At 50.1% G+C, this 12,878-nt stretch overlaps 1 protein-coding gene across 1 annotated transcript; it reads right to left on the bottom strand.

Moving 5' to 3' along the window:
* Window positions 1-7,668: 7,668 nt before the first annotated feature.
* On the bottom strand, window positions 7,669-11,963 carry LOC123111969 (protein SCAI). The gene is made up of 9 exons (XM_044532850.1): window positions 11,354-11,963; window positions 11,041-11,247; window positions 10,734-10,949; window positions 9,941-10,007; window positions 9,702-9,848; window positions 9,386-9,477; window positions 8,497-8,685; window positions 8,276-8,409; window positions 7,669-8,161 (listed from the first exon to the last, which is right to left on the bottom strand). The coding sequence occupies exons 1-9, from the start codon at window positions 11,957-11,959 to the stop codon at window positions 7,918-7,920; spliced, it is 1,902 nt and encodes a 633-aa protein (XP_044388785.1). The 5' UTR covers window positions 11,960-11,963; the 3' UTR covers window positions 7,669-7,917.
* Window positions 11,964-12,878: the final 915 nt, after the last annotated feature.

Raw genomic sequence — 12,878 nt, 5'->3', positions numbered from 1 at the left:
TTGTGTAACCCTAGCCGCTCCGATGTCTATATAAACTGGAGGGTTTAGTCCGTAGGGCAACAACAATCATAATCATAGGCTAGCTTCTAGGGTTTAGCCTCTACGATCTCGTGGTAGATCAACTCTTGTAATACTCATATCATCAAGATCAATCAAGCAGGAAGTAGGGTATTACCTCCATCGAGAGGGCCCGAACCTGGGTAAACATTGTGTCCCCAGCCTCCTGTTACCATTAGCCTTAGACGCACAGTTCGGGACCCCCTACCCGAGATCCGCCGGTTTTGACACTGACAGGGATCTCAATTCAATGAAGAAGAGATGCTATCTTCCCCTATGCTCGCTTGCCGAGTCATCCCAAAGATTGGAACTAGACATGGTTTTATTGCAAAGATATCTCTCCGGCTAACGAGAACCCACTGCCAGGCTATCGTGCCCAACGTCTTGACTCAAAATGCCATCTTCCTGATAAGCTTACCGCCGCTGAACGTAAAAAGCTCGCCCACACCATTGCAAAGGTCAAGGCTCTGTTGGGAAACAGTTTAACTGGCATTGACTTGGTTCGATGTTGGGTTGCATGGCGGATCATACCCTTGAGTCGCTGATCCGGCTTAATGTGTACTTACACGGGTGGTAAAAAGGATCCACTGCGCCACAGCTCCGTGCGTTTAACTGATGATGCCATCAATGAAATGACAAAATCCCTTCTGAATGAGGATTCAGAAGACTACAGCAAAGTGGGCATGAACCCTTTCTGCACACTTAACCCGCCACTAGAGGTGAGTCTTTAAATTACTTACTTTATCTTCAACACTTCAATGTTCTATTAACTCAACTTTAATGACTTTCACAGGTTGAAGATGATTTTTGGAAGAAGAAATACTACCATGAAGCTACCAAAAAGGCCAGGGCTGCCAAGAAAACTGCCAAGAGGAATAAGAAGAAATCCAGTACTTCCGAGTTGTTTGAACTGAACGACAGCTCTGATTCGGAGGTAGCTCTTGATTCTCTTGGCTCCTTTTTCAACTATCTTATTAACATTGACTATCATCAGGATGACATGGGGGCCAGCCAAGCAATCGAGGAAGAGGTAACTATCATTTCCTCCGACTACGAGCCTTTGCCAAGACAGAAAACTCGAAGAGTAACCCAGAAAGTAAGCTTTTCACACCCCTTAGCTCATCTGGATCCTCACTTTCTTTTGAAGCAACAGCAGCACGAGAGCCGGCGACAGACTCGGACCAGCGGAGGTGAAGAATTATCTTCCGACTTACTGAACACTCCAAGGAAACGTCGAAAGAGGTCATCCCAAATTTAAACTCTTTTTATCCTTTGGCGGGTCTTATTCGCCAGCCACTTGATTCTTCTGATTCAAATTATCAGGAGACTTCTCGCTCCTCCTTCGGCGGCTCATCACAGTCCCAGTTGCCGGCTTTCAAAACTGCTCCTGGGTAATAACAAATACTTATTATTTGCTTCTTATGCTCCTTTATATTTATACTGACCTCTCATGACCTATGTAGTGGAAAGGCCAAGCCTAGTAAGAAGGCAAGGGTAACTAAGCTGGCTGAAGACCCCAAAGTTGCTGAACCGGACCAGCAGATTCCAGCGTCTGACACCCCCGTCCCACAACCAGAAGAACCGGTTCTTGACGTTCCACCAGTGATTCCTGACCCTTCTATTGATCAAACAAACAATGATCCTTTGAACACTGAATCCTCAAGCCCACTTAAGCCGGCTGAAACACATGTCGATGACGTGATGATTACTGGCGCCGGCTTTAGAGAGCCGGGAAGACCTCTCAATATGTTCTTCTTTGGCGGAGTGCTTGGCCAAGACAGTAGGTCTTCCCGGCTCTCTAAAGTCGGCGCCAGTAATCATCACGTCATCGGCATGTGTTTCAGCCGACTTAAGTGGGCTTGAGGATTCAGTGTTCAAAGGATTGTTGTTTGTTTGATCAATAGAAGGGTCAAGAATCATTGGTGGAACGTCAAGAACCGGTTCTTCTAGTTGTGGGACAGGGGTGTCAGACGCTGGAATCTGTTGCTCCATATCATTGCAATCTCGCTTGAGCCGTCCTAGATTCTCCTTGAGAGGCAAAAAAGGGCAATTCTTCTCTAAAATTAGAACTGTAGAACTGACATTGATGTTATCAGAGGATTGTAGGATAGCCTTGACCCGGCGCACCCAATGGGTCGTTGACTCGCCCTCTTCTTGGGCGCAAGCATCCAAATCCACAATCGACATGGGCTGTTTGCACGTATCTTTAAAGCTCTGGATAAACCAGGCTTTTAGCTCATCTCATGACCTGATGGAATTGGCTGGCAGCCCTTTTAATCAAGTACGGGCCGTCCCATCCAGCATCATGGTGAAGTATTTTGCGCACGCAGCATCACTGACCTCTAACAGCTCCATGGCCATCTCATAACTCTCAATCCACGCCTTAGGGGGTAAGTCGGCTGTGTAATTGGGCACCTTACGAGGTCCTTTGAAGTCCTTGGGTAGACGCTCATTACGTAGAGCTGGCACTAAACATGGTATACCCGTGGTTCTATAGGTCACACCTGCCTCCACTAAAGTCGTCGGATAAACCGGAAGATGTTGATGAGCCGCCCGCTAAGCTGCCTGCTCAGCTTCTCTACGTGCCATGTCCTGATCGACCAAATCATGAGCCCCATCACGTGTCGGGTCATGCCCACGTGGCTAGTTACGGCGTTGGTCATTACTTTAAATGGACGAGTCCATATGTCTGCCATAGCTCCGGCTTGGGCGAGGGGTCGAATGAATCCTCTCTCGATTGTAAGAATATGCCTCCTGTTGTACCAATGTTGTTTGAAGCAGCTCTCTAGCCCTCCGTGTTTCAATCGCCACTGGAGAATCGCCTTCAACTGGGAGAGCCGCCAATTGTGTCGCCGCAGCAATCATATTATCCAAAGGATTGGAATAATGACCTGGTGGTGTCGGCACATACTGAGGCGGAGTATTATTCAGACGGGATGGCTCCGTCGTGCGCGGTTGAGCCGGCGCTCTAGCCTCGGGCGCTTCAACCCAGTTTACCTTTGGTTGATTACTGGTCCCCGCTCCGGGCGTGCAAAAGAAATTCCTCGCCTCATAAACCGGCGGCAGACGACTCCGATGCCTTCTTCTCATGATTTCATTTGAAGTGTTCTGATCCAACGAGAGCCGGAAGGAACTAGCCTGGATTCGTTGTGCCTGAGCATCCAAAACATCTCACTTCGCTGTCATCCTAGCATCCTCCGCCGCCAGGTATTCCTTCGCTTGCGCAACCTCGTCATGTAGTTTTGCAATTTCCGCATTATGCTGAGCTTGATTCGCCGGGTTAACCTCTGTTGTTAACAATGTTGTCAGTTTATCCAGTAAATCCGTCAAAACCTGAGCCGACGGGCGCACAGGGCCTCTTGCCCCGGTTGCCATCATCGTCGCTAACCCGAAAACCATTGCTGTCGCAGTCGAAGAATTCTGCCCAGGCTGTGTACCGGCCATGAAGATTGCAACCTTGTCCGGCGGCTCATAGGGGTCCGAAATACTATCGCCATCGGAATAGCCCCCAAGCCTGCCATCTTGCATTTGATACAATGAAGTAGTCTCACCCGTGGACGACTCACCATAAGAATAGATGGTCGTCTCACCGCCAGACATAGATCCTTCATCAAATTCCGCCCCATGGATGAATCCCACGAAGGCATGTTTCATGGCGGGATGAGCTCGGGCGGGTCTTGCACGCTGAGCCGTCTCGATGATGTCGGTGCAGATGTCCAGCTCAGGGCCCGCCTTGCTGATCTTGCTGATGAAGACGTGAATTCCGCCGAAGGGGACCCGGTACCCATACTCAATTGAGTCGGCCTCGGGGCCCCAGCCTGCATCATCGATGTAGAGCTTGCCGCGATGACTCTTGGTCATCCGACCCATAACGTATCCCTTGATCCCTTCGAAGCTGCCCTTTAAGAACTCGAAACCACCGTGCGCTCGCCCCCATGGTGGGCGCCAACTGTCGTGGAATAGTCACGGCAGATGTCCTAGTGTGAGGACTTAGTCATGGAGCCATCGCAACTAGGTTAGCTTAAAGGGGTTAAACAGGACAAAGGACACATGATTTTATACTAGTTCGGCCCCTTGCGGTGAAGGTAAAGGCCTAATCCAGTTTGAGATGGTATTGCTTATGCCTCGATTACCAGGGAGCAAATACGCTTGACCTAGCTTTCAATCTCTTGTTTTCTTGCCCTGAACCGCCACCGGGTCGTCCCTTTATATACACAGGTTGACGCCCAGCGGCTCACGGAGTCCCGGCCGGCTCATAGACAACGTGTCCGGCTCGGTGACTAAGTATACTTGCCTTACAATATAAGTCACACACATATGGCGGTTTACCCCTATGGGCCTTAAGTCGCCCTTTGGGCCTTGGGCCCTTGCTTCGTGAACCGCCATCTTCAATATCCTCATGGGCTTCATATTATGAACCGCCATAGGTACAACCCGGCCCCTCCTGGGCGGGTCATACCTAATAGTCATATCCCCAACAAGCGCGATGCGGAGCCGGCCGATGTGGAGGAGATCACCCTCCGCATTGCTTTGAGGTGGTCGCAACTGGTCCAGGGCGGCAGCGGCAGGTCCGGTTCCACGCCCCCCCCCCCCCCCCCGCCCGTCGTGCAGCTCCGCGTATGTTGCCCACCACTGCAAGCTCAATCCGCTCCAAATGGTGTACCCCAGAACTGTTGGGACATGGTGCCCACGCCGCCGCAGATGAGGACGCCTGAATCTGAGGCATGGGCAACAAGCCATGAGCGGCAGCGGGCGGAGGAGAGGGCGACAGCAAGAGAGGTGATGGCCACGCACCGGGCACGTGCACCCGCCTGTGGATCCAAAGAACACGCTCCTCTTGTCGGTCCTCTGCCGCTCCTTGACGATGGCGGAGATGGATGCGCGGCGGGTTCCACCGCAAGAATGCCAAAGCGCTCCGGCTCGTCATCGAGCTGTCAAAGCACGAGGCAACGGTGGAGGCGACACAACATGCAAAGCAGCAGAACCGCCTGCTCTGGAGGTGGACAAGCCAAATCTGCTCCGACGACGACTCGGATAGTACTGGCGGTGGCTCCAGCTCCTACGAGACGCCCCTCCGGCCGCCGACGCCTACACATGGGGGGTAGGTACAGCTGCACCGGCGACCACAAAGGGAAGGGGCTGGCATGGAAATGGTGATGTCTCCGTCCTTCTCCTTTTTACTTTTATTTTTAGTATTAACTTGCACTCTTCGGCGATGAACTTTGACCCTTTTGTCTGACGATGAACTATGATCATTTTGTATCGAATACATTTAATCTGTTTGTTGCTATTAAGCTTGTTCATCTATGTAGCATGGATTTTGTGGGTTAAATATGAGGAACACAACGGGAGTATCCATGAGGGGTGTTCGATCACTGCTGCGGACACGCTCGGATACGTCCGCAGGCGTTTGAGGGGACGGATTCGGTGTATTCGGTTGTAGATGGTCCAAGGGCATCTCCAACGGGCCCTCAAACTGCCCGCATACGTCTGGACCGCGTAGTCCGGACGTGTTGTGCCATCCAACGCGGGTCTGTATTGGTTCGCCGGGTGGTCCGGACATACTTTTTCCCGCAAACCAGAGATAAAGTAGGGGGGCTTTGCGAGCGTCTGGACCGCTGCCACGCCCGCATTTGACCGCCATAGCCCACTAAAGAAAACCCAACCGCCTCTCCCGCGATTTCCATTGAACACTCATGCCGCATTTATGCCAGCCCGGAGCATGCAGTAGGGGGGGGGGGGCTTTGCGAGCGTCTGGACCGCTGCCATGCCCGCATCTGACCGCCGTAGCCCACCAAAGAAAACCCAACCGCCTCTCCCGCGATTTCCATTGAACGCACGTGCCGCATTTATGCCAGCCCGGAGCATGCAGTAGGGGGGGGGGCTTTGCGAGCGTCTGGACCGCTGCCACGCCCGCATCTGACCGCCGTAGCCCACCAAAGAAAACACAACCGCCTCTCCCGCGATTTCCATTGAACGCACGTGCCGCATTTATGCCGGCCCAGAGCATGCAGCGGTCGACATTGATGCTGTGATTTGACCGGACGGGAGGGCGACACTAACGGGCATGACCTGTCAGGCGTCGACGCTTCAATGCGGACGCCGCATCTCGAGACACCAACTCCGGTCGCTGCACCACATTGAACTGGGCTGATCACCCCTTCGGCCGGCTTGCCGCGGCAATTTAAGCCATGTGCCGACGAAGCAGAGAGGTGCACCCCCTCCCCGTCACCGTGCCCGAGCCCCTCCTCCTCTCCGAGCCCAACGGCAATGCCGAAGTCATGGTGCTCCGCGCCGGCAGGCGGAGGCGGTGGAAGCTCTTCGTCCGGTGGTTCTTGGCGCCGCCGTCCTCGCTCTCCGGGACCTTCGGCATCCACGATGCCCGCCTCCCTCCGACAAGGAGGAGATCGTCATCTCCTCTGTTGAAGAGGAGGACCAGCCACAGCTACAGTGGCCCCACCTTCTCTCAGAGGCCGCTGTGACAGACAAAGAATTCGTCCGTCAGATCGAGATAATGATGGAGCGTTCGCTCCTTCACACGGGCCCGTCGGCACCATCACCGATGTGCGTCAAGGAGGAACCGTCGTCCCCGCCACGCCACCGTGTGAAGCGCGAACCGGCGTCCCCACTCCGGACGGTCGAGGACAAGGCCTTCCGGATCCGCCTCAAGCTCCTCGCTGGCGCTAAGGCGGACCATACCCCCACCCCCGCCGGCTCCGATGCACGGGCCCTGCTGCTGGCGCCGGGCTCCGCATTTGTGGGCAGGCATGCGCGCGCCTATGGATCCAGAGGACGTGCTCCTCGCGTCGGTCCCCCACTGCTCCTTGACGATGAGGAGACGGATGCGCGGCGGCTCCGCTGCAAGAATGCCAAAGCGTTTCGGCTCGGCATCGAGTTGTCGGAGCGTGAGGCAACAACGGAGGTGGCACGACATGCAAAGGAGCAGGATCGCCTTCTCCGGAGGCGAACGGGCAAAATCTGCTCCGACGGCTCCCGCTCCAACGATGACGCCCCCCTCCCCCCTAGGGGTGTGTACAACCGCACCAACGGCTGCAAGGGGAACGGCTGACGCGTAAATGGTGATTTTCTCCGTCCCTCTACACTTGTGGAAGCAGCCAAATGAGGGGTGTTCGGTCACTGCCACGGACACGGGTACGTCCGCAGGTGTTTAAGGGCCTGATCGGGTGTATCCGGCTGTGGATGGTGTAAGACGTCGAAGTAATAAAAGGTGAAAAGTGTCTGTGCGAGCTGGAGGAGTCGTGATTCTGCTCTTGAAAGGTTTTTCAGGTCAACAGCGCTGGACACTGCTGCAACGGCGCACTCAACAACGCCAAAGTCGCTGCCACTTTGCCACTGCTTCCATTTGTTCCACGTCGTGGTCATCGAGAGAGCTTTGGCAAGAGTGCCGGAGCCCGAACGTGGTTTTGATGACAATCCAAAACCCCAAAAAGGGAAAAGGTCCGGACCTGAATCCCATTTGCCTTTCATGGCTTAACATGTACGCTGCTTTTCCAAATTTCCCTCTGATTTGTTTGACAGTCAGCATTCCAAAGAACTTGTTGCAGTTTGCATTGGGCTGTCATTTTCTGGCCGCTTCTGCACATTCGATCATTTTGCTCGCGACGTCAAAATTCAGTTGCAACTCTCACAATTCGATTTTACAAGACCAATCAAGTACTTAGGTTTTATTCTCTAGTCAAATTTGACTAATGTCACACTGGGGTGAATGGTGCTATAACTTTCGCTTTGTTCCACGGGAGGTCACAAATCAACAACTGTTACTAGCAGTTCAGGAGGAAGAAATCTCAAGAGCGGCTCCGAGGAGAAACGGATCCATGATACGGCCGATGGATCTTCTCCTCATAACTCTTTGTCGGCACCTCCACTGCTGGTGGGCTCATCAATGTCAGGCCATGTAGTAACCTCGGCAAACGAGAATTGGTCAGCGGCGCCCAAGAAAGATGCCACTCGCATCACACAGCATTGCGACAGCATGCTTTCTCCCCCAACCGACTCCGGCAATGGAGGCACGCAGCTTGGCAGGCATTCCGCCTTATCGTTGCTCGCTTTGAACAGCGAAAGAGTGGCTCGGCAGAAGATAAACCTGCAAGAAACAACCCAAATGAACTTACTACCAAGGTTTCGGTTGAGTTGTTGTTCCCCAGGACTGGAACTGGAGCGGGGAATAGTAGTATCACAGATTGACAAGCTAGGTAACCTGAGAAGCAACCGCCTCAGGAGTGGATCGCCTAAAACTTCAACCCAGGCAGGGTCAAGTGAAGACGAAGCAACCAAAGTCATGGCCCATTCATTCAATGACAAGGATAGTAGCTCCTCGGCTTTGTTATAATCCTACAGAAAAAAGTTCATATCAATTCTCAGGCTGCAAAATGTAGTGCCGGCAGGAATAAGAAATTTGTCACAAAATAAAAACACAACCTTGTCAATAATGTCCAGCCCATTATTGCCGATCAGAAAGCAGAAAGCTTGCAATGGAGCTGTGAGGAACATAGTAAATTGACTACCACTCTGCCGAGTAGAGTCCCCACTGAATCCTACAGCGCAAGATCGGGAGCTTGGAGAAAGTAACATGGCAGCTGTCTCCCCTTTTTCAGCCCCATGAATTGACTGCAGTGCTTAAATACAGCAATTAGCATTGACAAAATCACTGATGGAACAAAAAGGACTAGCATATCATATTATAAATAATAAAAAGAAATAAAGAAACATATTTTTTTACGGGCAAAAGGCACAGGTGCTCCCTTTTCATTTAAGATTAGAGGGTAAGATTACAAATATGAGAGTCAAACAAAAAAGAAAGAAAACGAGAAAAGGAGGAAAGTGAATTGTAGAATAAGAAAATGCAGAAGGAACTTGATGTCAAACAAAAAAAATGCATCAGGAACTTTGTTCCACAATAAGAGCCATATGGCAAAAGCCCTGTGAATATGAAAACAAGAACCATAGAATGCCATTTAGATAAGTATAAAATACATGTCTTGCCAGGATGCTGCGAAAAGCACCAAATCTGAACAGAACTTTAAAATGTTACTCCCTCCGATCCATATTAATTGTCGCTCACTTAGTAGAACTTTGTACTAAAGTTGTCCTAAGTGAGTGACAATTAATATGTATCGGAGGGGGTATTACAATATAAGCTTGTCTATGTGCATAGTAACCTCTGCTTTATCTCAAGGAAGCAATACAATATTCCGCATGAAGCATCCACCGATCATGGATACTCCACTTCCACTAAGAATATATATTCGGTATTCACTAGCCAGAATAATAGATATGGCAGCAAAAAAAAGAGAGTAAACAAACCTGCCTTAAATGCATAGCTGATGTTACTGTCAATCACCAAAAAGAGAGGTCTCCTTGTAAACGGGATCAGATCACAAGGGTATATGCAGTTTGAGCCTAGATGTTGAACATGTATCAGAAACAATACACTTCTTTTGAAAAACACATATACATACTTAAGTCTGTATAAAGGCAACTTCAAACAACCCTATGCCATCAAAATAGTTCTGTACCGCATTAGAGATATTGAACATACAATCGCATGAACTCAGCATTGTAAAACTAGTTATGTACTGCATTAGAGACACATAATCGAATGAACTCAGAATATAAAAAAATACCTTCGCCTTCACGGCAACCTAACCAAAGACATGGTTCTTTATCTTCCTTTGAAGTGATGGCCCTGGTATTAGATATGTCAAACTGACTAAAGCTGTTCACAACCCTCTCGCTTGTATCGGGACCAAGTCCAGAGGATCCCACCTCGCCTGAAAGAAATTATCATATTTGAACGCTAACTAGAATAACTCCCTAACACACAGCTGATAACATTTTAGTTCTACAAGCCTAGGGCACCAACCTGCAGCCGAAAGGTATATCAACATCATAGTATTCAATGGGAGCTCCACACATTTGGTGGCAAGGACCTGGATTTCAATCGTAAATGTTTTTTATCCAGGCAAATATTTCATTTAGGATAAAATGGCGTAAACATAGGAGTACATATAACTATATTTTCTTGTGAAGTGAAAGAAAAAAAGAATTTGGATGTTCGACCGTAAAAGGAGGGCACGGATGAGAGGAGGCCCTAGAGGGCATGCACCAAACATTGCCATTCTATTCAACAGCAATCATCTCTCTATTGCATCATTTGCATAGCTTAGCACCCCAGGAATCAATAATACCATTATGCCTCAAATATATTTCGGGTTAGAATTCCTAGCTGCTATGGGTGTAAAGGACTGTTGGTTATTATGGGCGGATAATGGAGAGGATGGTATTATCGATAATGGAACAAATCAACAAACAGAATCAGTTTAGTTGCATTATCTTCCCTCATCAAGTCATCATCATGCTTCCTCGTCATGTAATTCAGATTAGTTAGTAGCATCATGTACATATCTTGCAGAATTCCCTACTTTTTTCAATTCTTTCCCACTAGCCTGTTCTGATCATTCCAAGAAACATACACTGGCTGCCATTTACAAATTACACTTCCACTTCCTAATTGAAATGTATCTAGAAGAGCTTGGTCCACAGGTTTTCTCCTAGGACCAAACCAGTGCATTGAGTAACAATGAGCAGTGTGTATATTCAGGACGAAGACAATAAATCAAACATTGAGTTGACAAGATGCCAAATGAGAAACTGACCTTCAAGAAATGTGGCACCGAGGGGCGATAGAGAACTGTTTTCAGTGGGTTCGGGGGCAACGCAGCGTCTCTCAGATCTTTTAGGAGATTGGGGTGATTTTGCCCACTTTCATCATGGGCGCTGTAACCATTGTTTTGTGCAAAGGAACCACATGGTTCCCATTCAAGACACTGAAGCATTCTGAATGTGTCTAGAGTGAGGTCGGTAAATTTGACCTGAAGGGAACACATAGATACATGATGTTCCGCTAGTAAAAATTAAAGAGCGTACGATGCATCTGACTGCGAGAAACCAAGGAAGCATTACCTCGTTATGATAATAGCTGCATAGGATGGCATCGCTTAAGAGCAGACCGCGCTTCTTGACTGTAGGTGGGATGGTGGGAAGAATTTCCGGGGGAGGATCAAATGCATAGCTGTACCTGAGAGGTCTCTTGTTCATGAAGGGCGAGTCAGCCTTTAGAAACCTCGTGATTTCTTGCACGACATGCTTCCACTCCCTGTAATCAGCTTCCTGCAACATTTCATCTTCTTAATTTGAGCCAGAGAAATGAAGAGCGGGGTAACTGCATCGGGATCGGGAAGCGAGGAGGGACAAAAGGGGAAGAATTGAATTGGACCTGGAGGGTCTTCTTGGATTCGTCGAGGAGCGACCGGATTTGGCCGGCGAGGCGGGGTACAGTCTGCGCGCGGCGGGAGAGGATAAGCGCGACGAGGAGGAACCTGGCGAGGAAGCGCAGGTGCTTGGTGGAGGCCCCGAGGTGGTCGTCGAGGAAGTAGGCGCGGTCGAGGACGGCGTGGTAGAAGACGAAGGCCTCGGAGAGGAGGGCGGTGTCGGAGGTGCGCTGGTACTGGGAGTAGTAGAGGTGGGCGATGCGGGCGGCGATCTCGCCGACCTGCCAGCGGCGGAGGCCGGCGTCGAGGAGGCGGTGGCGGTGCTCCTGCTGCATGCGCCACAGCTGGGTGTAGATGCGGAAGGCCTTGCCGTACTCCGCGGGCTCCTGGCGGCCGAAGAGGGGCAGGTCCCGCACCCGGGCGAAGCGCCGGTCCGCCTTGTCCAGCAGCGACCAGAACTGCTCCGCCGGGCATACGCCGCCGCCGCCGCCGCTGCCTTGGACCTGGCCTTGGCCTTGCTGCGGCGACGACGCCATGGTAGCTCCGCCGGATGCGTTTCGTTCCCCTCCCCCGGAGTTGCCTTGGACAGTTGTGCTGGAGACTGGAGTCATCGCCGTCTTCTTTCCTTTCTCCGTTCCGTTCTGTTCCGTTAGCTTGGAGCCCAGCCCAAGCCCGAAAGCTGATATGGCCGACCTAGCACGCACGTCAGCCCAAGGCTCCCGGACTTTTTTAGTGCATGGAAAGCCCACCAAAGTTCCTGTGGAGCGAACGGTCTTACGGGAATTAATTCCGGTGACAATATGGCCTGCAAAATTCCTGTGAAGTTCCCGTGCGCCGAACGGAAGTGGATCCTCTAACTTAACTTGAAGGAGGAAAGTCATCTAAGCTATAATTTCCTAACTTCTTTCCTTTATTTTCATACAATTAAGGCTAAAATGACTTGAATTAATTTGCAAATTACAAATTTACTTTATGCATTTACAAAATTACATACAAATAAAATTGTGGTACAATAAAATTAATTTTAATTTTATTTATATTAATAGTAACTGTGTATAGTACCTACTTAGATAATACAGTGTTCGTTACAGTACCCGTGACTTTCCTTCTATGTTTTACACTAGCTTATACTGTGCTTTGGTGACTTTCCTCCTTCGTGTTAAAGGATCCACTTCCGCACCGAGCGCAGCCTAAGTCTTTTAATATATTCCACTATAAACTACATACGCAGCAAAATAAGTGAATCTATATAGTCTAAAGGCGTTTATATACATCCGAATATAGCAAAAATGCTGTTTGTAGGTCGAGCACCATGCAGGCCGTTATCTGGCACGTCAGTCTTCATAAGGATCCGGTCCAGTCCAGTATTCCCTCAACTTATTTCACCTGAGACGCTTTTGTATGACACTGTATTCTCCATTTATGCACAGTATTTTCCCGTTCGACAGCGCTGCACTGCCAGGCCAGGCACACGTTCCATCGTCTCTCACCCATCATGTTGAAAGGTGCCGCACAAGACACACGAACATG

This window comes from Triticum aestivum, chromosome 5B, assembly GCF_018294505.1.
Source record: "Triticum aestivum cultivar Chinese Spring chromosome 5B, IWGSC CS RefSeq v2.1, whole genome shotgun sequence".
Lineage (NCBI taxonomy): Eukaryota > Viridiplantae > Streptophyta > Magnoliopsida > Poales > Poaceae > Triticum > Triticum aestivum.
Note: the sequence above shows the minus strand (reverse complement) of the source record. Positions and strands in the feature narration are given on the sequence as shown.

Excerpts from the sequence above, each read along its gene's own strand:
- LOC123111969 (XM_044532850.1), bottom strand. The coding sequence starts at position 11,959 with ATGACTCCAGTCTCCAGCACAACTGTCCAAGGCAACTCCGGGGGAGGG. Across the intron at positions 9,849-9,940 it reads GATATACCTTTCGGCTGCAG|GCGAGGTGGGATCCTCTGGA; the intron begins GTTGGTGCCCTA and ends AATTTCTTTCAG. Across the intron at positions 9,478-9,701 it reads AGGTTGCCGTGAAGGCGAAG|GCTCAAACTGCATATACCCT; the intron begins GTATTTTTTTAT and ends TTCAACATCTAG.